The sequence below is a fragment of the Mustela lutreola genome, chromosome 8, assembly GCF_030435805.1.
Source record: "Mustela lutreola isolate mMusLut2 chromosome 8, mMusLut2.pri, whole genome shotgun sequence".
Lineage (NCBI taxonomy): Eukaryota > Metazoa > Chordata > Mammalia > Carnivora > Mustelidae > Mustela > Mustela lutreola.
Genome location: NC_081297.1, coordinates 114977715 through 115004071, shown reverse-complemented (window position 1 = coordinate 115004071; position 26357 = coordinate 114977715). Strand labels below are relative to the sequence as shown.

Here is a 26357-nt window from a genome sequence, read left to right as displayed (position 1 = left end):
GAGCCGAAGGCAGCAGCTTAACCCACTGAGCCACCCAGGCGCCCAGGATTTACTTTCTTAACATTTCTATATATCATATAGCAGTGTTACCCATAGCCATTGTGTTGTACTTATTTATCTTATAACCTAAAGTTTGTACCTTACGGTCACCTCTCTCCAACTCCCCATCCCCCATCCTCTGCCCCTGGTAATGATATATCTTTCTATGAATTCAGGGATTTCTCTTTATATTTGTTTTTGTTTTGAGATGCCACATATGAGTGAGATCATACAATACTTGTCCTTTCCTGTCTTATTTCACTTAGCATAATGCCCTCAAGGTTCACTCATTTTGTTGCATATGGTAAGATTTCCTCATTTTATACTGGCTGAGTAACATTCCATTATGCTTTCATCCATCGAAGCACACTTAGATTGTTTATATCTTAGCTATGGTAAATAATGATGCAATGAACATGGGGGGTGCAGATATCTTTTTGAGTTAGTATATTCATTTATTTCCGATATATTACCGAAGGTGAAAATGCTGAATCATTTGGTAATTTTATTTTTGAATTTTTGAGGATTCTCTATATTGTTTTCAACAGTGGTTGTACCAATTCATAATTCCACCACAGTGCACAAGGATTTCCTTTTCTCTGTATCCACACCAACATGCTATCTCTTATCTTTTTAATGATGGCCATTCTAACAGGTGTGAGGGGATCTCTCTGTGGCTTTCTTTAGTAAAGATTTATTTATTTGAGAGAGAGCGAGCGAGCAAGGGAAGGGGATAGAGAGTTGGAGAGAGAGAAACTCAAGGAGACTCCGCACTGTGCATGGAGCTGACGTAGAGCTTGATCTCACGACCCTGACATCATGAACTGAGCCCAAACCAAGTCGGACATTTAACTGACTGAGCCACCTCAGGCACCCCAATCTCATTGTGGTTTTAATTTCCATTTCCCTAATGACTAGTGATGTTAAACATCTTTCCATGTACTTGTTGGTCTTTCATCTACCTTTGGAGAAATGTCTATTCAGGCCCTTTGTCCATTAAGAATTTTGTTATTGCTGGGGCGCCTGTGTGGCTCAGTGGGTTAAGCCTCTGCCTTTGGCTCAGGTCATGATCTCAGGGTCCTGGGATTGAGCCCCACACAGGGTTCTCTGCTCAGCAGGGAGCCTGCCTCCCCCACGCCACTGCCCCCTCTGCCTGCCTCTCTGCCTACTCGTGATCTCTCTGTCAAATAAATAAATATATGAATAGATCTTAAAAAAATTGTTATTGCTGTCATCAAGTTGTATGGGTTCTTCATGTAACAGATATATAGTTTACACATATATTTTCCCATTCCGTAGGTTGCTTTTTTTTTTTTTTCCACTTTGTAGATGGTTTATTTTGCTGTGCAGAAGTTTTTTTAGTTTGATGTAGTCTCATTTGCTCATTTTTTTTTTTTTATTTTGTTGTTTGTACTTTAGGTGTCATAACTAAAAAAATCATCATCAACACCCATGTCAAGGACCTTTATTCCTATGTTTTGTTACAGGACTTTCATGGTTTCAGGTTTTACATTTACGTCTTTAAGCCATTTTGAGTTAATTTTTGTGAGTGGTTTAAGATATGGGTCCAGTTTCATTCTTTTATGTGTGAATATCCCAGTTATCCCAGCACAATTTACTGAAGAGACTGTCTTTTCTCCATTGGGTATTCCTGGCTCCTTTGTGAAATATTAATTGACTATATATGCTTCTGTTTATTTCTGGGCTCTCAAATCTGTTCCATTGGTCTATTGGTCTGTTGGTCTGTTTTTATGCCAGTACCATCCTGCTGTGATGAGTACAGCTTGAAATTAGGTAGTATGATCTCTCCTGCTTTGTTATTCTTTCTCAGGAATTCTCTGGCTACTCAGGGTATTTTGTGGTTCCACATATATCTTAGGAGGTTTTTTTTTTTCTTTTTCTTTCTTTCTTTCTTTTTTATTTTTAAGTTATTGGGATCTTGATAGGGGATGCACTGACTCTAAATGGCTTTTGGTAGTATTTACATTTTCACACTATTCTTCCAATCTATGGACAATGGATAGCTTTTCATTTATTTGTGTCTTGACTTGACTTGTCATCTTGACTTCTTTCATCAGTGTTTTGTAGTTTTCAGAGTAGAGATCTTTCACCCTCTTGATTAAATTTATTCCTAACTATTTTGTTGTTTTTGCTGTTGCTGTATTTGCATTTCCCTAAGTTTCTTTAATTCTTTTTTAGAAAATTTATTGTTAGGGTTGAGAAACACTACTGATTTTTGTATGTTAATTTGTATTCTGCAACTTTATTGAATTCAGTTTCTTTCACTGAATCATTAGGATTTTTTATACATAAAATGTCACTTGCAAATAGAGACAATTTTACTTTTTCCTTCCCAATTCTGATTCCTTTTCCATCTTTTTCTTGCTTGACTGCTCTAACTAGTACTTCCATTACCATGTTGAACAGGAATGGTGAGAGTGGGCATCGTTTTTTTATTCCTGATATTAGCAGAAAAGCTTTCTACCTTTCACCACTGAGTATGATATTAGCTGTGGGTTTGCCCTCTATGGCCTTTATTATGTTGAAATAAATGCTTTCGTTATGCTGAAATAAATGCCTTCCATGCTGAACTTGTTGACAGTTTTATCATAATTGGATGCTGAATTGTGTCAAATGTGTTTTCTGTGTCTATTTAAATGAAAATGGCTCTTCTGTTCTATTAATATATCACATCAATTGAATTGCATATTTTGAGCCATGCTTCTATCCAGAGGATAAATCTCACTTGATCATGGTGACTGGTCCTTTGAATGGCTACAGAATTTGGTTTGGTAGTATTTTATTGAGAATTTTTATACCTATACTCATCAGGGATATTGGCAAGTACGATTCTTTTCAACAGTGTCTTTTTTCTGGTTTTGTTATCAGGATAATGCTAGGCTCATAAAATAAGTTTGGGAATATTCTCCCTTTTTGGATATTTTATAAAAGTTTGAGAATAACTGATGCTAATTCTTCTTTAAATGTTTCAGGAAAGGGGCACCTGGTTGACTCAGCTTGTTAGACTTCTGACTCTTGGTTTAGACTCAGGTGATGGTTCCAGGGTAGTGGGATCACACCCTGCATCTAGCTCCGTGCTCAACACGGAATTACCTGGGATTCTCTCTCTCCCTCTGCCCTGCCCCTGACACACACGTGTGTCCACTTGTGCATATGCTCTCTTTCTCAAATACATACACAAATAAAATCTTTGAAAATAAATAAATAAATAAATAAATAAATGTTTCTTAAACATCATCAGTGAAGACAGTTGGTTCTGGGGCTTTCTTCATTGAGAGGTTCCAATTACTGATTCAATCTTCTTACTGGTAATTAGTCTATTGAGACTTTGTATTTCTTCCTGATTCAGTCTTCATAAATTGTGTGTTTATAAGACCTTTTCCATTTTCCAAGTTGTCCAGTTGTTGGCATATAGTTGTCATAGTAGTCTCTTTTGATCTTTGAATCAGTTGCAATGCCTCCTTTTTCATTTATAATTTTTTTAAATTTTCTATTATATTATTTTTATGTCATTTTTATTTTTAAACCATAGGACAATGCCTATAAAAATTTTTTTACAAAACTTGAATTATTTTTATCTTATTGGATAACAGCAATACAAAACATAAATACAATAGGAGAGCATTTTTCTTCCTCTTTCCTCTCACGAAGTAGATTAAGATAGAAAGGGAGAATCCAAGTTTATCCCCGTGAATTGTCCAATTATTGTCTAGGTTTTTATGAGAATGAGAGAATAAAAAAAGCACCACTATCTTCGCCTGGCTACGGTGTGTAGTAAAAGGAACGTTTTCAGAAGAGTCCTTTTTGTATTCACTCAGAGTTAAAACTTCTTTCCATCCACTGCTGCTTTTGGAAGATTTAGCTGTAATGGAGGAACCATAGATGCCCTCAGATACCCACGTCCACCAGGAGTCCCAGAAACAAAGCCGCAGCCGCTGGTGTCCTCTGCTTGTTTGTGCTCATGCTGTTGGTACTGCTGATCACCATCGAGGTGGGGGCAGGGCTGCTTCCTAGAGTCTTCAGGGGACAATCCCTCTCCTTGCCACTTCTGGTTTCAAGGGGCTGACCTCATGCAACTTCTGTTTCTGTTGCCACTTCTTCCTTTTTTTTAATTTTTACTGATTTGGGTCCTTTCTCTTTTTTCCTTGGTTACTCTAGTTAAAGGTTTGTCAATTTTGAGGGTGTGAAGGTGGCTCAGTTAAGTGTCTGACTCTTGATTTTGGCTCAGGTAATGATTTCAGGGTCATGAGATTAAGCCCCGATCTGCCCTGTGCATGGAACCTATTTAAGATTCTCTCTCTCCTTCTACCTCCCCAACTTCCTGCTCATGTTCTCTCAATCTCCCCCTCAAAAAACTGGTTTGTCAATTTGGCTTACCTTTTCAAAGAACCAACTCTCAGTTTGGGTAATCTCTTTTATTCTTTTTCTATTCTCTAGTTCATTTGTTTCTAATGTTTATGACTTTTCTTATAACTTTGGGCTCAATTTGTTCTTCTTTTTATAGTTCCTTAAGTCACAGAGTTAGGGTGTTTGGGATCTTTCTTGTTTTTTTTTTTTTCTCTTCTTCTCCCTCCCCCCTTCTTTCTTGCTGCTTAATGTAGGCATTTATTGCTAAGAACTTTCCTTTTAGACTGTTTTTTCTGTATCCCGTAAGATCTGGTATGTGATGTATTCCCATTTTTGTTTCAAGAAACATTTTAATATCTTCTTTTTCACTAATTTTCATGTATTCGTGAACTTTCCAGTTTTTAATTTTCAGATTTTTAATTTTATGCCATTGGGGTCAGAGTATACAGTTGGTATGATTTCAATCTTCTTGAATTTGCTAAGTCTTGTTTTGTGGCCTAACATATGATCTACTCGAGAAGATGTTCATGTGCACTTGAAAAGTATGTGTATTTTGCTATTGATGAACAGAATGTTCTATACACGTCTGTTAAGTCCATTTGGTCTAGAATGTTCAAATCTTCTGTTTTCTTATTGCTTCTCTGTCTGAATGATGTAGCCAGTATTGAGAGTGGGACGTTAAAAGTTTCCAACTATTCTGGTATTACTATTCATTTTTCCTTTTAGCTCTGTTAATTTTGGCTTTATATATTTACATGCTCCAATATTGGGCACGTAAATATTTACAACTGTTAAATCTTTTTGGTTTAAAAGATTTACAACTGTTAGATCTTTTATCATTATATAAGTGACAATGAGGGTGTCTATTTTTACAATTTTTATTTTAAAGTCTATTTTGTCTGTTGTAAGTATGGCTACCTCTGCTTCCTTTTGATTACTATTTGCTTGAATTATCTTTTCATCCCTTCACTCAGTTTATGGGTATTTTAAGGTGAAAGTGAATCTCTTATAGGCAACGTTTTGTTGGATCTTGGCTTATTTTTGTTTTTTTTTTAATAGAGTCAACTACTCTATATTTTTCAACTGGAGAATTTAACCCATTTTTCATTCAATTGGAGAATTTCACTCATGTTCACTCTAAAGTAATTATTGACAGGTAATTACCACTGACATTTTGTTAACATATTATGGTTGTTTTGTAGACATTTTATGGTTGTTTTGTTCCTTGTTTTTTCTCCTGCTGTCTTTTATTTTGATGTCTTTTGGTATCTGTATGCTTTGAATTCTTCATTGTGTTCTTTTATGCAATTATTACAGGATTCTTCCTTGTGGTTACCATGACACACCTCTTAAACTTATAACACCCTATTTTAAATTGGCAACAACTTAGTTTCAATAGAAATCACAAACTCTACACTTTCATTTCTTCTCCCCAACATACATTTTCCTTTTGTTACAATTTAAATCTTTTTATGTTGTGTAACTAATAACATTATTATAGTAGTTGTGGTTAGTTTTTAAACTTTTAAACTGGAGTTTTAAGTGAACTATGCACCTTTATTACTATATTGCAGAATATAACGATATTATATATATATAACTATATAACTATATTATATTTATCATTATCAATGGTTTATACTATATTTTTATGATTTAATATTCCTATACTTCCATTCAAAGAACTCTTATTTAGCATTCCTTATGAGGCAAGTCTAGTGGTAAAGAGCTCCTTCAGCTTTGTTTGTTCAGAAAAGACTTGATCCCTTCTTTGTTTCTGATGAACAGCTTTTCTAGGTATAGAATTCTTGTTTCATAATTCTTTTCTTTTTTTCAATATTTTCCATACATCATTCCATTCTTTTAGCCTGGAAAGTTTCTGCTGAGAAATCTGCCAACATTCTTATCAGAGGCTGTAACTTGTATATAACCCCTCTCTTCTCTTATTGCTCTTAAAATTCTTTGTCTTTGACTTTTGACAACTTAATTATGTCTTGTACTGCCACCTGGGTTCAATCTATATGAATTCCCTTGGATCTTAGGGATAAGGATGTCCTTTTCTCTCTCCAGGTTTGAGAAGTTTTCAGCCATTGTTGCCTTAAATATACTTTCTGTCCCTTTGTTTCTGATCTGGAATACTTACAATACTAACACTGTTTCTTTTCAATGTGTCCCATTTTGCCATAGGGTTTCTTCATTCATTTCACTTTTTGCTTCTCTGACTGGGTAATTTTTAATGCCCTATCCTCTAGGTCACTGATTCTTCCTTCTGTATGAACAAGTCTACTATTGAAACTCTCTATGAAATTCTTCCATTCAATTATCATACGGTAGACCCTTGAATGCCATGGGTTAAGGATATTGAACTTCCATGTAGTTGAAAATCCATGTATAACTTTTGATTCCCCTAAAACATAACTACTAATAGTCTACTATTGACTGAAGCCGTACTTATAAACAGTCGATCAATACATATCTTATATGTATTGTGTACCATATTACAATAAAGCTAGAGAAAAAAATGTTAAGAAAGTCATAAGGAAAATATGTTTATAGTACTATACTGTATTATCAAAAAAAATCTGTACAAGTGAATCTGTGAAGTTCAAACCCATGTTGTTTAAGGGTCTTCTGTACTTTTCAACTCTAGAATTTTTTTTTTTTTAATGGCTGATTTTTCCTTGTCAAAATTCTCATTTTGTTCATGCACTGTATTCTGAATTTGTTTTTATTTGTTTGTGTTTTCTTGTAATTCACTAGATTTCCTTAAGAGGATTACTCTGAATTCTTTTTTGCTAGATCTCCATTTCTTTAAGATCACTTACTGGAACTTTACTAGTTTCCTTTGGTGGTATATTTATCTGATTTTTCATGACCCTTGATTCTTTATGTTGGTATTTGAGCACTGGAGTAATTGGGCTCCTCTTTCACTTCAAAGATTTTCTTTGATAGAGACCATTTATTACTCAGCTCAATTTGGCTTTCTGGGATTGTCTACTGGTAACATCCACAGGTAGCACGGACTGCTATTATGGTCTATTTTGGGGTGAGGCAACTATTCAAGCTCTGAGGATGGGGAGTATGCCTCTGCTTGAGAATAGTTGGATAGAAATGTTGGCTTGGTTCTCTACTGTATGAGGCTATGGAATGGACTCCATGGTTGCCTGGATTCTCTAGTCATGCTAAATAGATGGTTAGTAGTATATGGGGCTATCATTAACTTCCTTGCCATGGCAGGGAAGCAGGATAAGACCCAGGGCCTATATAGCCCATTGTTTGGGGGCCCAAATCAGGCCAGAGTGTGCACTGAATTCCCTAATCAGGTGATGTTACTGGTTTGATTCTGCAGCTAAAGGATGACATGGGCAGTAATCTCTGTTCAAGTGCCTCTAGAAGTAGGGCTGTTGAATGGGCTATGTAGCTTTCTGTGTGTTTCCTGGTTGGACAAGCTGAAGGCTGTATTCAGCAACGAGTGGGTCTATGAATTAGATTCCTTGTCCAGGTGCAGCGGGAGAAGCAACTTTAAAGTTGGGAGAGCTCTGGAGTTCCCTGGAGTTTAGTGGTTACCATTCAGTGTTCTCTAAAGTTGGGAAAGCTCTTTGCTGTCTTAACTCAAGCCAATCCACAGCCCAAGTTCCCTAGCTGAAGAGGGCTACTTGCTTTGCTTTGTAAACTACTGGCTTTGCCTTTCTCTAGACTCAAGCATTGCTAAACTGCACATCTTCCTGGAGCTGCTGCCAGCCCTTTTGTTCAGATGGGTCAAAAAGACACATTCCACAGTGATGTTATCTGTCAACTCCCTTAACTAGGCAAGAGGGAAGAGGCTACTCCAAACTACTCTCCAAATTTTCCAATATTCTACTATTCCCGAATAGGTTATCCAGTTGGGAGGGACTGAGAGCTACCTTAACCCTTGGCCAAATTAATCTTCCTGTCTGTGCCTAATAAATCAATCCTTCATACTTGGTACTAGATTTGCTCTGGGGTTAATCAGCTCTGCCAGCCTGTCTCCTGGCTGGAGTGCCACTGAGCTTCCAGATGTTATCACCAACACTTATGGTCAGATGGCACTAAAAGATACTCTCAAAGGGGCAAACCAGGCTCTACAGATGGCAAAACTTCTCATCCAAGGATATGAATCAGTCAGAGGTGCATGCATCCCACTGAGTTTCCTGGTCAGAGTGAGCCCCTGACTTGGTTCTGCAGATGAGCAAATCCACCAATTGGGATTATTACTTGGGCACTACAGGTATGAACCTGGTCCGCCAATATCCATGTGCTGACTATTGCAACCCCTTTCCTCCTTCTCCATCTCAGTAAAATTATCAGGGGTTAAGCCCCCACAGACTTCCCTGCAATAACTGTGGGGCAAGATCAGAATATGCGCTTTCACAAAGTAACCCCCAATGCTGGTCGGGTGGCTGTGCCCCTGGGTTCTTTTCCTACTGGAGGAACGAGAGGCTCAGGGGAGAACTCTCCATATGCTGGCTACACTGGCTTGAGGGGAGAAGCAATGTAGTTAGCATGTAGCTGCTTCTCTTGCCCTTCTGATGAGTCTCTCTTGGTCTCTGAGGTACAGGGAGGTGCTTTGGCCTCACCCCCATGTTCCAGGATTTTTTCAGTGGTGTCATATTTTTTAAGAGCTGCTAGTTGTTCTCATGAGGGGGAACAAAGTGAAGAACAACCTGTGTTGCAATCTTGGTGAAATCACTCCCTGCCCTGTAATTCTTAACTCTCTTGATTGGTCTTTGATGTTCTCAAACCAATTAAAAACAAATACACACACACACACACACACACACACACCCCTTCAATGTTTTTTACTTTTCTCAGGATGGATTCTAATGATCTAGTCTGTCATTACTGGAAGTGGATTTCTATCACTGTCTTTGTCTTTTGCACATGCTATCCTGACTAGAATACAAAATACTTCTCTGTGGAAAAAGATCCTATGGATCTAGAACCTAACAGGCTGTCTGTCATATAAAAAATTAGTTGCCAGATTGAAAGAATAACAATGTGTAAGTCTTGGCAAGTAATGAGACTATTTGGTCCGATGATGGAAGAATAAAATTAAATATAACAGAGATTTACAAAGCTTGATAATGGTCATGGCATTCCTAGGTTTAACAAAAGAAGTCAAGATAAGAAAGAAAGAGGACTAGAAATGGTGGGGAGTTCACTTTCAGATACGCTGAATCTGATGTATAGGTAAGGTACTTAAGTAAAGTGGTAAGAATGTATACTTTATTCAATATATCAGTTGTGGGGGCGCCTGGGTGGCTCAGTGCATTGGGCTTCTGTCTTTGGCTCGGGTCATGATCTCAGGGTCCTGAGATCGAGCCCTGCTTCGGGCTCTCTGCTTGGCGGGGAGCCTGCTCCCCACCCCCTCGGCCGCCTGCCTCTCTGCCTACTTGTGATCTCTCTGTCAAATAAATAAATAAAATCTTAAAAAAAAAAAAAAGATATCAGTTGTGAGGGAAACTCGTAAGAGAAAGAGGAAATATTATTAAGAGACAGACACTGAGTATAAAAATATTAGAGAACGTAATCTATAGAAACAAAGGCTTCACAGGCAACATAATGACAATAAAATCGTATCTTTCAATAATCACTCTCAATGTGAAAGGCCTAAATGCTCCCATAAAATGGCAGAGGGTTGCAGACTGGATAAAGACAGGACCCATTTATATGCCGTCTACAAGAGACTCATTTTGAAGCTAAAGATACATCCAGACTTAAAGTGAAGGGATGGAGAACCATCTTTCATGCCAACAGACCTCAAAAGAAACCTGGGGTAGCAATTCTTACATCAGACATTAGATTTTAAACTAAAGACTATAGTTAGAGATATAGAAGAATACTATACCATTCTTAAAGGGTCTATCCAACAAGAAGATCTAACAATTGTAAATATCTATGCCCCCAACATGGGAGCAGCCAACTACATAAGCCAACTGTTAACCAAAATAAAGAGACATACTGATAATAATATGTTAATTGTAGGAGACCTCAACACATGACTCTCAGCAACAGACAGATCATCTAAGCAAAAAATCAACAAAGAAACAAAAGCTTTGAATGACACACTTGACCAGATGGACTTCACAGATGTATACAGAATATCCCACCCAAAGTTCCTTGTGTGCAGAATATTCAAGCACACATGGAACTTTCTCTAGAACAGACCACATACTGGGTCACATATCAGGTCTCAAGGTATAACAAAAGACAGATTATTCCCTGTATATTCTCAGACCACAATGCTTTGAAACTGGAACTCAATCACAAGAAAAAGTTTGGAAGAAATTCAAACACTTGGAAGCTAAAGACCATTCTGCTCAAGAATGTTTGGGTTAACCAGGAAATCAAGAATAACTTAATGGAAACCAATGAGAACAAAGACACATCAGTCCAAACCTATGGGATACAGCAAAGGTGGTCCTAAGGGGGAAATACATAGCTACCCAAGCCTCACTCAAAAAAAAACAGAAAAATCCCGAATAAGCAAACTATCATTACATCTTAAAGATTTGGAGAATCAACAACAAATTAAGCCTAACCCATACCCAAGAAGGGAAATAATTAAGATTAGAGCAGAGATCAATGAATTAGAAACTGGAAAACAGTAGAACACATCAAGAAGACTAGAAGCTGGTTCTTTGAAAGAATTAATAAGATCAATAAACCACTGGCCAGGCTTATCCAAAAGAAAACAGAAAGGACCCAAATTAATAAAATTATGAATAAAAGGGGGAGAGATCATGACTAACACCAAGAAAAGAAAAACAATTATTAGAAATTATTATCAACTGCTATATGCCAATAAATTAAGCAACCTGGAAGAAATGGATGCAGTCCCAGAAACCTATAAACTACCAAGACTGACACAGGAAGAAATGAACAACCTGAATAGACCAATAACCAGTAACAAGATTGAAGCAGTGATCAAAAATCTACCAAAAGACAAGAATCTAGGACTTGATGGATTCCCTGGGGAATTCTACCAAACATTTGTAGAAGAAATAATATCTATTCTCCTGAAACTGTTTAAAAAAATAGAAACAGAAAGAAAATTTCCAGACTCATTCTGTGAGGCCAGCATTACCTTGATCTCCAAACCAGGGAAAGACCCCATCAGAAAGGAGAATTTTAGACGAATATCCTTGATGAATATGGATGCCAAAATTATCAACAAAATCCTAGATGATAGGATCCAACAGTACATTAAAAGGATTACCCACCAGACTAGGTGGGATTTATCCCTGGGATGCAAAAGTGGTTTAACATTTGCAAATCAATCAATGTGATAAAACACATAAATAAAAGAAGAGAGGAGAATGACATGGTCCTCTCAATTGATACAGAGAAAACATCTGACAAAATACAGCATCCTTTCCTGATTAAAACTATTCAGAGTACAGAGATAGAGGAAACATTCCTCAACTTCATAAAAGTTTTATGAAAAACCCACAGCAAATATTGTTCTCAATGGGGAAAAGCTGAGAGCTTTTTCTCTTAAGATCAGAAACATGACAAGGGTGCCCACTCTCGCCACTATTATTCAACATAGTACTAGAGGTCCTAGCAACAGCAATCAGACAACAAAAAGAAATAAAAGGTATTCAGATTGGCAAAGAAGAAGTCAAACTCTGTCTCTTCACAGATAATATGATACTTTATGTGGAAAACCCCAAAGACTTCACCCCTAAATTACTAGAACTCATACAGCAATTCAGTAATGTGGCAGGATACAATCAAGTAAGAAATCAGTTGATTTCTTAGAAGTTAAAAATGTAACTGTACAAAGAGCAATTAGAGAATCGATTCCATTTATAACAGCACAAAAAATGTAAGATACCTTGAAATAAACCAAAGAAACTATATGAACTATACTATAGGAACTACAGAATGCTCATTAAAGAGACTGAAGAAGACACAAAAAGATGGAAAAACATTCCATGCTCATGGATCAGAAGAATAAACATTGTTAAAATGTCAATGCTGCTCAGAGCAATCTACACTTTCAATGCCAACACGATCAAAATACCAATAGCATTTTTCAAAGTGCTAGAACAATCTTAACATTTGTATGGAAACAGAAAAGACCCCGAATCACCAAGGAAATGTGGAAAAGGAAAAACAAAGCTGGGGGCATCATGTTGTCTGATTTTAAGCTATATTACAAAGCTGTGACCACCAAGACAGCATGGTAGTGGCACAAAAACAGACACATAAACCAATGGAACAGAATAGAGAGCTGAGATATGGACCCCCAACTCCATGGTCAAATTATCTTTGACAAAACAGGAAAAAATATCTAATGGAAAAAAGACAGACTTTTCAATAAATGGTGCTGGGAAAATTGGATAGCAATGTATAGAAGAATGAAACTTGACCATTCTCTTACACCATACACAAAGATAAACTCAAAATGGATGAAAGACCTCAGTGTGAGACAGGAATCTATCAAAATCCTAGAGTAGAACATAGGCAGTAACCTCTTCGACATCAGCCACAACGGCTTCTTTCAAGATACATCTCCAAAGGAAAGGGAAACAAAAGCGAAAATCAACTTTAAAAACCTTCTGCACAGCAAAGGAAACAGTCCACAAAACAAAGAGGCAACCCACAGAATGAGAGACAATATTTGCAAATGACACTACAGATAAAGGGCTGATATCCAGGATCTATAAAGAACTTCTCAAACTCAACACCCAAAACCAAATAACCAAGTTAAAAAAATGGACGGAAGACATGAACAGACATTTCTCCAAATAAGACATACAAATGGCTAACAGACAAATGAAAAAATGTTCATCATTATCAGTCATTAGGGAAATTCAAATCAAAACCACATTGAGATACCACCTTACACTAGTTAGAACAGCAAAAATTGAAAAGGCAAGAAACAACAAGTGTTGGAGGCTGTGGAGAAAGGGAAACTCTATTAGGCTGTTAGTGGGAATACAAGCTGGTATAGGCACTTTGGAAAACAGTGTGGCCTTTCCTCAAAAAATTAAAAATAGTGCTACCCTATGACCCAGCAATTGCACTGCTGGGTATTTACCTCAAAGATACAGATGCAGTGAAAAGAAGGGCCATATGTACCCCAATGTTTATAACAGCAATGGCCACAACAGCCAAACTTTGGAAAGAGCCAAGATGCCTTTCAATACATGAATGGATAAAGAAGATGTGGTCCATATATACAATGGAATATTACTCAGCCATCAGAAAGGATGAATACCCAACTTTTGCATCAACATGGATGGGACTGGAGAAGATTATGCTAAGTGAAATAAGTGGAGCAGAGAAAGTCAATTATCATTCAGTTTCACTTATTTGTGGAACATAACAAATAGCATGGTGGGCATTAGGAGAAGGAAGGGAGAAATGAAGGGGGGAAATCCGAAGGGGAGATGAATGATGAGAGGCTATGGACTCCAAGAAACAAACTGAGGGTTTTGGAGAGGAGAGGGGTCGGGGGATAGGTTAGCCTGGTGATAGGTATAAGGAGGGCATGTATTGCATGGGGCACTAGGTGTTATACACAAACAACGAATCATGGAACACTACATCAAAAACTAATGATGGACTGTAATGATAGACTAACATAACATAATAAATATATATATATTAGACAATGTCTAGCTGTACATAGGAGACAAGTAAGAGGAAGAATCTTTCATTAAATAGAAGACTGTGCACAGCAGGAAAAAGAAACTCAGAATGCAACTTAATGGAAGAGAAGGAGGACAAGCGTTTGGAAAAAAACCAATTATCAAATGGTCAAATGTGACTGAAAGGTCAGTCAGGCTCTGGAATGAAAGAAGTCTTATAATACATATTATCTATCTTCTGAGTAGTCAAAGAAGGCAGGAACATGGAGGGCTGGAGGGTGTTCAATTTTCAAGTGAGAAGAAAGATTCACAAAAGAATGGAGACAATTTTAAGTTGTCATTAGGAGAATAAAAAAATTATAAAGAGATTTGAGGTCTCAAAAGAGGCAGACAGTCAATATTTGAGTGGACATAAATTTGCAAAATTATGTGACTTTTTTCAAGCAGGCTGGTATCTTGTGGTGAACTCCAGAGAAAGAACTACTTCGCAGGAAAGCATAAGAAATTCACTTGTAGACAATTCTGAAGATTGGTAAACATGGGAAAGGACATGGAGTCTGTAATCAGTTCTGGGAGTTATCTACATAGAAATGATAGTTTAAACTAATGTATGTATGTATTTATATGTCACAATTTCTATCAGTAAAAAAAGGTTATTTTCTCTCTTACAGAGAAATAATAACTAATCTAAAAGTAGTTTCTATCTCTGTTAATAGGTACGAATTTGTTTTCGAGAACCTTAAAATTGTCCTATTTTATTTTATTTTATTTTACTTTTTAAAGATTTTATTTATTTGACAGAGAGAGACACAGCGAGAGAGGGAACACAAGCAAGAGGAGCAGCAGAGGGAGAGGGAGAAGAAGGCTTCCCACCGAGCAGGGAGCCCGATGTGGGGCTCAATCCCAGGACCCTGGGATCATGACCTGAGCCAAAGGCACATGCTTAACAACTGAGCCACCCAGGTGCCCCGAAATTGTCCTATTTTAACTTGAAGAGTAATCCTATTGCAACCAAATGGTTATCAGAATCCTAAAATTGTAATTAGCAAGAGCATATTGTTGAAATTTGCCAGAATTGCAAATGTAAGCTTGAGTATAACAGTTACTGAACTAATGTATTATGGAAAAATTCTCCCATCCCTGACTCTTTGTCTATACAATGAATTACTTACATATAACATTTCAGTGCTTCTAAAATTCTAAATTACAATAGACACAGACTACTTTATCATGACACCAACTTTTCAGAACAAAAAGGAATCATTAGAGTCCCCACTTTAATAATGATTAACCTAAGATACAGTTGCTGCATACTTCTTTATTACTACTGACATTATGCTTAGATTCAAAGCTTCTTCTACCAGTAATAGAGACCCTGAATAAATTCACCTGGGCTAAAAGTCACTTCACTTACAAGACAACACAGTTACTCTTATTAAAATTTTCATACCATTTGGTGATGCCATAGCATTCTTTAATAATATCCTGAAGGACGGCTCGAAAGAAGAGAGATTCAGTAGGCAGCTGAAAAAAATGTAAATACATATGAGCACGAGAAACAAAAAACATAAATCGAATCAATACTAGAGAATCAGGACCATAAGTGAATGTTAGAAACCTGACTTTGTTGCAAAACAGAGGATACTTTAAAAATTTTTCTAAGTTACATTAAAACCCTGAGACTAATACTCACTGAGGATGTGATTCTGCAGGAAAATAGAAGAAACTATAAGAGAAATGGCAGTGAATGAGGAAGAAAAAGCAAAATTAAAGAAAAATGAGCTAATGGCTCAAATGGAGTGCCGTTCAATTTGAAATGTGGAAATACGATGGAATACTATGCAACCATCAAAAGAAATGAAATCTTCCAATTTGCAACAACATGGGTGGAACTAGAGGGTATTATGCTCAGTGAAATCAGTCAGTCAGAGAAAGAAAATTATCATATGATCTCTCTGATATGAGGAATTTGAGAGGCAGGGCAGAGGGTTTTGGGGGGTAGGGAAGGAAAAAAGGAAACAAGATGGGATCGGGAGGGAGACAAACCATAAGACGCTCTTAATCTCACAAAACAAACTGAGGGTTGCTGGGGGTGAGGGGGATAGGGATAGGGTGGTGGAATTATGGACATTGTGGAGGGTATATGCTATGGTGAGTGCTGTGAAATGTATAAGCCTTTACAGACCTGTACCCTTGGGGCAAATAATATATTATATATTAATAAAAAATTAAAAAAAATAAAATGTGGAAATAAACTTTCAGGATCACCAAATCATTTCTGGAGCCTGTAAGAGAGCAGTCAGGGAGCATAAGTGCACAAGAGAAGAGAACATGGATTTGTCCTAATGGTGATAGAACAGAGATAGTATCACTTAGAATTCACACCTGAAAGAGAAGGTACTATTCTAACTAAGGACATGTCTAAAAATATGTCTGAGGTCTGAAAGGTCATAGCACTGGCTACTCTAGAGTTTGAAAGGGCATACTTTTTGTTCTTTGGAAAGGTTAGGATCAGGTGTCCGTGAAGGTTTTCCAAAGGGAAGAGAGTATGGCGGAAGAGAAAGGTTCCAGTGAATGATGGTATTTCTGAAGAAGCAGAGGTTAAAAAAAAAAGGTATTATACATAACATAAAACACTTCACTGAAAAAATGGAAGTGGTAATCAAACTAAAAAACTACAAAAGTTACCCAAACTCCAACCACATCCCCACAGACCTCCTAATATTGACAGTATAAGTAAATCCAATATAAAATATCAAATACTGTATGGTGACTAACATAACATAGTAAAATTAAAAAAAAAAAAAAAGAAATATCAAGATCAGCAAGAACTCTGGTTCCATGCCAAGTTACTAATGAAAAAAAGAAAGAAAGAAAGAAAGAAAAGGTAAGAAAACAGAAAAGAAAAGAAAAATGAGCCAGAATAGAGGGAGGTCAACAATATTGAATGGTTCTGATAAGACTAATAAGGTCAAAACTCCATACTGTGAAAAAAAAAAAAAAACAACTCCATACTGTGCAGTGACTCCTAAAGTTTTTTTTTTTTTTAAAGATTTTATTTATTTATTTGACAGACAGAGATCGCAAGTAGGCAGAGAGGCAGGCAGAGAGAGAGGAGGAAGCAGGCTCCCTGCTGAGCAGAGAGCCCGATGTGGGGCTCGATCCTAGGACCTGAGATCATGACCTGAGCCGAAGGCAGAGGCTTTAATTCACTAAGCCACCCAGTTGCCCCGACTCGTAAAGTTTTAAAGACAGAGGTCAGTATATATTTTCTGAGTTATCCTTTTTTAAGTTCTAGTCTCCTTCAGTGCACAAAACTGTTATTTTTATCTGCTTGCATTCCAATGGAGTTAAGCACAAAATAAAATCTTGCCTGTGTGCTCAGGCAGAAACCCTACTGCCTCTCCACTCACCTTACCTCAAGTTCCTACACTGTGGGCCCCTAGTGCTGAAACTACAAAAAAACCCAAGTTGGGAGTTGAGAGTTAACCTTATTATTTCTCCGCTCGTCACCTAATGGCACTGCCTTCTTAAGTCACTGGGCAATGTCTGACTTGCAGGATCTTGATAGGACACTTGGAAAGAACACATGGTATATCCTTTATGGATGGTGGGAATAGTGGGGAGAGGGTGATTCTAGTCATAAATGGGGTTAGAAATACCACAGTCTCCAATTCAGCTCTTAAAATAACACCCTAACAGCAGATATACACACATACTTGAGTGCCCACTATAAAATTTATATCCTTCAAAAGATACACTTCTTATATAAAATTTCTTTCTAAATACCACTCATTGACTTAAGACAAACTAATTTCTAAAGCTTTTTTTCTGGAAGACTGCTCCAAAACATTTCATTCTAAATTTCCCATCTCTGGATATACTTTTCATTTGGCATTTTTTCATCTTAAGTAATTCTTTTTTGTAGTACCAAAAATCTGTCTGTTCCTCACTTTCCCCAAATCCCTTCAGTTTTCTCACAAAAATGCTGAAATCTCCTTCATACATTAACATCTATTATTCTATTGATATTTAAGGCATTCTGGTAAATACAAAATTACATGAAGTAAAATATTAGCATCAGTATTATAAATGGCTTACAAAGTTCTTAATTTTTATATGGTTAGCTATCTAATAAATAGGAAGTTTAATTTTATGTAAATATTATATGCAAGTCTAAAAATAGTCAAGCTGGTATTTGAACTGAAGAAGCCTAGCTCAGATGTCCCTGTACCAAGCCATGATGCTCTTTTGCCTCTTGGACAGTTGAGCAGGGATGAGGTATCATTAGTTTTATTATGCACTTCATTTGGGGAAAAAACCTCTTAAAAATATGGTGTGCCTTGGTGGCTCAGTCTTTAAGGGGTGACTCTTGACTTCGGCTCAGGTCATGATCTCAGGGTCCTGGGATTGAGCCCCTTGTCCAGCTCCATGCTCACTGGGGAACCTGCTTAAGGATTCTTTCTCCCCCCTCCCCTTCCGTCCACTCTTTCTTTCTCTCTAAAAACAAAAACCCTCTTAAAAATAAAGCTTTCCAGGGCACCTGGGTGGCTCAGTGCTTTAAGCCTCTGCCTTCCGCTCAGGTCATGATCTCAGGGTCCTGGGATGGAGCCCTGCATTGGGCTCTCTGCTCAGCAGGGAGCCTGCTTCCCCCTCTCTCTGCCTGCCTCTTTGCCTACTTGTGACCTTTCTCTCTCTGTCATATAAATAAATAAAATCTTTAAAAAATATTAAAGCTTTTCATTCCCTACATAAAATTTGAGAAAAAATGACATAAACAGCATCAAGATAATTCAGATATAAATGTATATTTATACTGTCATTTAAAACTGGTTGAAGATGACCAAATAAAAAACCAAAAAAAACCAAAAACCCCAAAACTCCAAAACCCCAAGAAATGCATTTAAATAAGAGATCACACAGAAATGCATACAGAAATACAAACAGGATAGACTAAATCATCATTCCCAAGTTATCCTGAGTAAATAAGAGCTTTACAGCTATTTCCTAAGAAAAAGGGAAGAGAGTTATGAAGTATCTTCAAATGTGCATTCCTAGAATAACTAGGACTATCCACCCTGGTAAAGATGGAGTGGGGTAAGCGGGAATGGAATCAACATCTCCCCCGCACTGTGTGTCTGACTATTTCAAGAATAAACTGGATGTGGCTCAGAGTTTGCTTTCTTTCCTTCACAAGTGATAAATCAACTTAACACTTTAATGCATCTTAAATGGGAGGGAGCAAAAAGAGCACATCCTTAAAGTATATTATCTTAGGCATGCATTTTACAGGTCTAGTGGAAAGGGCACTAAGCCAGAAGTCAGTGACTCTGCAATTAATTAAGGGAGCTAGAATGCACTATTAAACTTCTGCTGTATATCATGTTCTCATGCAAGTTTGGGATAATACTCAACTTATAAGATTGACTGTAAACATGAGTAAGCACTTGGGAAACTGAAAAACATCACAAAAATGCACAGGAACATTATTATGATAAAGGCTCTTTCCTCTTCTATATTCCTAAGGAACCACCAGGTTGATAGGCAATATACCAGGAGTTTGAGACTAAAGCCCACACACTTAAATATGCTCTAATGCCTTTAAAAATAAGTTTTTATCAACTTTTAGATATGTATTGAGTACATTTTTTTAAAGTTCTTAGCATTGTGCCTAGTAAGTACTCAGTAAATGGTATTTGTTGCTGTTGTCATTTTCAAATTATTATTATTTTAAAAAATTCAAATTTACATTAATGATCTTTTTTAAAAAAGTAAAATACTGATTTCTAAAATTTAGGTCTAACAAGAAAACTCTTGTGAAAAGTTTAAAAAGAACTCTTAAAAATTTTTTAGAAATTCTTAGTACATTTCATGAATTATAATGTAGAGGATAAGGCAATTACATGGATATTCTGGGGAGACTTTTAACTTCCTTTTGTATGTACAAGCCCACTTGGCTATTTCAACTAGTGATTAATCAAGGAAAAAAAGTTAAACAACAACAAAATGTGTGTTTTGGACTATAGGTAAATAATGAACTGAATGCTATTCCATATATACCTCTTGAACTAAGTCTATAAAAGCCTAATAGTTAGCAACAGCAGTCTTTAGAAATATTTATAGACTGTTTAGTATATTATGAAGAAATGAGACATTAGTACAAGAATATAATGTAGAAGGTTTCTTAAAAGTTCAATTTACTTTTTCTGAAAGTTCACTTCTCTTTTCAAGTAAACTTATAGAAAATGTATACATTTGAATATGAAGAGGTGAAAGAAGAGGTGATATTTATTAAAAGTCATCAGGCTTTAAGTTCATCAGCAGGTCATGTACACAGTCTTTAAGAAAACTATCATCTCCATCTGTTGTATTAGAGTAAGCATTCTTACTTACCCCTTGGCCAACTGCAACTCGTTCCAATGCCTTTGGAGAAAAAAATAAGACAGAGACTGCTCATATTTTTAGTCTTACCTTATAAGACTTATAAACATATTATATAAGGGCTTATAAAAGTGACACTTAAAAAGATTAATTAAATGACAACATGTAAGTTTATACATTTAAAAATGTTAATGTCATTAACATTGTTAACTGGTTTACTTGTATAATTTAGGGTTGATTTATAATAGGTGTGTGTCATGTACACAAGCACAAACACACCTCAACTATATACACTCCTTGAATTTTAGAAAAAATAAGAAAACAGAAAAGAAATGAAATAACTTTTAGTTTAGTTAAAACAATCAAATAAATCCAAAACTACTATTTTTTAATCCAAAGCTATTATTATGTATGTATGTGTGTGTGTGTATATATATATGTTTACATATTATTTTAAACTTATTTGCACCTAATTATTTTATAAACATGTTTCGTATTTTATTATATATGGTTATATTGAACAGAATGTAGTTGAAAACTTAGTTCAGCGAAGTATGTATAGTTGGGATCTGCCTGGTCTGTAAATTCAAATCAAGTTTGCATATGTTCAAGTGCCCAGTAAAACAAATAATACATATTTTTATAATTTTATATAGAGATAGTTTTATATTTATATTTAAGATCCAGAACATTTTTAGAAAATGTTTCAATATTTCCAATAAATACTCATAATGCAACACATATGAAAGAGATATATGAAAGACTTGCCATAATTTAAATACGGAATAGAGGCTTCTAAAACTTTCATTTTTTAAGAGACACACATTTCCACACTTACATAGTTTTATAACTGAATTAGATTAAGATATGTTAATATTTAACTTTCTTTTAAAAATTCTAATCAAAATATTTCAAACACAAAGTAGTAAAATAAAGTAGATCTGCATATATTTCCTATTCAATTTTAAAATACTCATTTTTGCTTCAGATTTTACTTCCTCATAAGTAATACTTAAAAGATAGAGCTGAATCATATACTTCTAAAACTAATTTACAGATTATCCTATGTATGCACAATTTTTGCAGCTGTACAAGCTCACTGACAAGGTAAAGTACTCGCCACAAGTTGTATAGCTAGTTAGCAGTGAGCAGGAGGCAAAAACTTGTTCTTTAAACCCTGATTAACTTCTCCTGCCCTCGCACCATGAAGATTTAGTGAGAAAATGAGTTCCCTGTATAAAAAGTTGCTTCACAGAAAGTGTTCAAAGAAAAAAAAGGCAATTTTTCCATTGATTTGAAGGATACCTTCACTGAACATCTAGAGCCACAGATTTATGAATACAGGCGAAAGACACTATATAATTTTCTTATTAAATTAAACAGCAAGAGGCCCAGAATAAATTTATTATTGAAGAAAACACTGATTTTCATTTACGGTACTGTTTGTGCTCATTTCAGATAGATTTTTGTGTTACAGCTTTTGCTAAAAGACTGAATTGAACAAAGAAACAAGAATTTTTAATAAGTTGCTTGGTGTTGGTAAGAATATCTGCTTTTAGATAAGTATAACTAGTTAAAAGTAGTCAATAACAAGACTACTTTTAGTATGTGTTGCTGATGAGGGATTTTAGAAATATAAACCATAAATTATGATGACATAATAAAAGATAACCAGGTAGGTGATAAGAAGTTTCTTGCAAACATTAATATTTTTCTTGGCCAATAAATAAAGATAATGAAGAAAATAAACCAAGTGTTCATATCATACTAATCTACAATATTTTGCAGTTTTATCAGGGTTAAAGTATGCTGACAGGATTATACTAATCTAATTAAAATTTTATCTCTGGTTAGCAGCCTTAACAATTTATCTCAAAGTGTCACCAGAAAGGTCTCTTTCTCTCTTTTTTAACCCCCGAGGTTTTGATTACTTGTGGAAAAGGTCAGGTATGGTACAAAAGGCAATAAAAAAAATGCACCAAAAAACCTGTTTCTTGGACTCCAAAAAAGAGGCCACGGTAGCTAGGGACTGGGACGGAGCCAAGGAGAGGGGCACTCCATAGGAAGCTGACATTAGTCAGGAAAGCTTATTAAGTGCAGTGTGGTCTATACATTCTATATTCTGAAATTCATTTTTCAAAATGTTTCATTTTGTTTTTTTGAATGTTTATTTTCATAGCAACCATTTTTGTTTTGTGAATGCAGTATATTCTTTTATCTAAGAGATATTAATAGTTATTTTACATTACTTTATTTTATTTAATCTCCATTTCCTCCAAGTTTCTTTCCTTCTGCTTACCTGATCTCTGTTCTTTCATGTTAGATTTTCTTTAGACACCTAGTGATTCTTGGTTCTCTGCTGATAATTAAAATGGGGGTATCCTAAACCTGATTAGAGGTATTATGCTTTTGAGTGAGGACTGTTAATTGTGGGCTTCATCATAAAGGTGACATACGTCCTGCTTTATTGTAAAATCCCTGATGCCAATATCATTAGGTCTTTTCTCTTAGGCTAGTGAGATTCCCTAGGAAAGCCTATTTCATTTTATTTTTTTTCTTAGTTTTTTTTTTTTTTTTTTTTTTTTTTTAAAGATTTTATTTATTTATTTGACAGAGAGAAATCACAAGTAGGCAGAGAGGCAGGCAGAGAGAGAGAGGAGGAAGCAGGCTCCCCGCTGAGCAGAGAGCCTGATGCGGGACTCGATCCCAGGACCCTGAGATCATGACCTGAGCCGAAGGCAGCGGCTTAACCCACTGAGCCACCCAGGCGCCCTTTTTTTTTTTTTTTTTTAAAGATTTTATTCACTCACTTGTCAGTGAGAGAGAGCACAAGCAGGGGGAGAAGCAGGCTCCCCACTGAGCAAGGAGCCTGATGTGGGACTGGATCTTAGGACCCTGGGATCGCGACCTGAACCAAAGGCAGATGCTTAACTGACTGAGCCACCCATGTGTCCCAGGAGAGGCTATTTTAATTTCTTGCCTGAAGGGTATAATTCTGGTTGCCAGCATTCTTAGAACCAAAGTAATTCCAAGAATGACCTGTCACAAATACATGATCCGGAACAAATACCACTAACAAACACAATGAAAGAACAATACAATTTCTAAGAAAAGCAATTTAATAAGACTTACAAAAATTATTATTTGAGCATAAATAGATTTCTAAAATAATTCTAGGATCCATGACCTAGAACACTAGTGTACTATTTATTATATTGCTGTGTAACTGGAATAAAAATAATGGCCACAGAAATTAATTTATCTTGGGATTGGACACTACATTATTAACTAGCCATATTTTAAATTTCTCATGATAAAAAATAACTTACACTTTTTAACTTGCTTTTATCCTTTGTAAACTAATATAGGCCCATGAACAGAGAATACCACATGCTAAAGTGTTCTAGGTCTAAGGGCATTAGCCAAATTAGGCACTTTAAAAGTTTTATTTAAATAGATAGTTGTTTCATATTCCAGATAGCTTATTAATATTTTTCCCATTCTATAAAAAATTAAGGGACCAAATGATCTACTACAAACACACACAAACATAGCACAGAACTGTGAATAAAGCACTGAACTAATTCTGTATTTAATACTTGGTAGCTGGTATATTATCTATGATAATTAAAGTAATTATATATAAAAATTATAAGTAAAACCATATAATGATAAACTGTTACCAGTTGTAAAGTAGTAGATAATGTTGGAAGAGCAAGTCATTTTTTTCTTAAAATTTGCAATGCACAAAAGTATTAATAATGATGCTCTGCAAAACTTGGCATTTAATTCATGATATTAGCCAACAATAATAAATTCCTCAACATCTGGATAAAGCTCTTAGTCCAGAAAAAAACATAATCATACCAAACATGCTGACATTCTGGCATTACGACCACAGCACCATCTCTCTTCCTTTAAATACTGGCACATTGGAAATCCCCACTTTTCTTGGGTACTTTCTGCAGATGGGGGAAAAATATGGATTATTTAAATAAGATTCTTCCTCTTTCAGTTAAAGTAAACAATCTATTGAGAAAGAAAAGCAGTCATTGAGAGTCAAACAGTAGTTAAACAAGGAGGTAGTAATGTTTAACAGTTCATTCCAATCTGTTAATTGAAAGCATATTAATGTTATGAAAGTGGTATTTTCAACAACAGCTGTTTTGTGTTTAAGCTTTAGGTCTGATACTAACCAAATTGCCAAAATTATTTTTCTAAGATTTAGCAAAAGCAATTTAAAATGGAAGTACTCTTCATGTTCAGTGTAACTACAGGAAATAAGTAATGAGATACTGGATATTTACTGCTGAACTGACTTTCTAAAAAAGTGATTTATTAAATGACATGCGGTAATTTATTATAGAACAATATTAATTCATCCCTAATAATGATGAAACCTCAATTTTTTTTTCAGCCACTATATTCATGTTCCAGGAAAAGAGCAGCTGTATAAGCTCTTTTTTCTTCATTATATTAACAGGCTGTAATATTTTCAATTGTGATGCAGTTTGGCTCAGTTGCATATATGGTTTAACTAACAACAACAAAAATCAACATTCACTGCTTAATCACACATATCTTTTGCCTAACTCACAGAGTTGCAAATGCAATCTGCTGATGTTCAAACCCTTAATGCAGCATTACTAATTACACAGGGATTTTGAAAAGGAAAACAAATTTCTTTTTTAAATTCAAGCCTAAAAAATAAGAGCTTAAATTTATCAAGACTGTGAGAACTTAGGTTAAAAAGTAAAAATAGAACTAAAACTTTGAAAACATAAAAACACTTCAAAAGAAAATACTGATTAAAAAGTAAATAAAAATTAAACAAAAAGAAAATAATGTTGAAGTAGAATTCATGAAGTAAATTTCGCTGCTATGAAGGATGACTCTTTATTAAAATAGTGAAAGTTTAAATTTCATGCAGATCATATGCCTGTGAAAGTGGTTTCTTTCATTCATATATTAAGATTTATAACAGACCTTACTGATAATCAGTTGGAAGATACAGACCTTTCCCTGGGAATATAAATAATAATAATGCTAATGTTTATGCAGCACTTAATATTGTGAGGTAATACTGTAAATACTTCAAATGTATTAACTACAGCAACTCTATGAAGTAGGTACACTATTATTCTCATGGCTTAGCTAGGGAAACTAAGCATAGGCTGGTTAAGTAAATGGTCTAAGTTGCAAAATCAAGCACATGGTGGGATAGGGTTTAAACAGAGGCAATCGGAGGGACTCCAGAAGCCATGCTCTTAACCACCAAGCTATATAAACAATTTCAACTACACATGCACAAGACTTCTGGAGCCTTAAAGCCCTTCCAGGTTCTGGGGACCTTGGACTACTTCCTCTATTTCCAAAATGACTTGAAATAGCAGTTTGAGTCTTACTTAAGGCTTTACAATTTGACTGAGACATGATTACTACTAAATAAAAGAAATTACTACAAGGTTTTTTATTCTTCTAACCAATTTCTATTTCTAACCATTTCTAACCAAAATGAGAAATATCTAGATCTTACTATAAAGCATAAGGGGCTAGAGAGATGGGTTTGTGTTATTTTACTCAGAATAGTTAGGAAAGGTGCTAACCAATAAAAAAGCTATATTTCCCCTTTTCCCTTTCCCTTGTTTCTTATAGACAGGAATAGAGATCAAAGGTATGATGGGATTAGTCTTGGCAGTACATAGACAGTGGTAAAGCTGTAAGTGTATTGCAGAGGTATGATAGGTGGGAATTATTCAGAGGAATACTGAGTTCTGGGATTCCCAGATTTCTAGTAATAAAGGGAAGATGAAGGCAGGGATACATTTGACCTCTGGTATCCCTCTTCATTTCAGATGACACAAATATGGAAGCCAACAGCAGAGGTGACTGAGCACATGGGGCTATCATTAGAAAAACGGAGACTAGTAAAAGATGGTTTTTTTA

General features: G+C 35.7%; 1 protein-coding gene across 5 annotated transcripts in view; it reads right to left on the bottom strand.

Moving 5' to 3' along the window:
* Positions 1–26357, bottom strand: part of METTL25 (methyltransferase like 25) — a 146632-nt gene that overhangs the window by 55755 nt on the left and 64520 nt on the right. For all 5 annotated transcript variants that reach the window (XR_009356866.1, XR_009356864.1, XR_009356865.1 and 2 more), the window contains exons 6-8: positions 24279–24373; positions 20424–20453; positions 15481–15554 (exon numbers count right to left, since the gene is read on the bottom strand). Coding sequence is in view for 2 of the 5 variants with exons in the window: in XM_059186450.1 (XP_059042433.1) it covers positions 15481–15554; positions 20424–20453; positions 24279–24373 (199 nt within the window). In the remaining 3 variants the exon portion in view is untranslated. The remainder of the gene's footprint in view (positions 1–15480; positions 15555–20423; positions 20454–24278; positions 24374–26357) is intronic.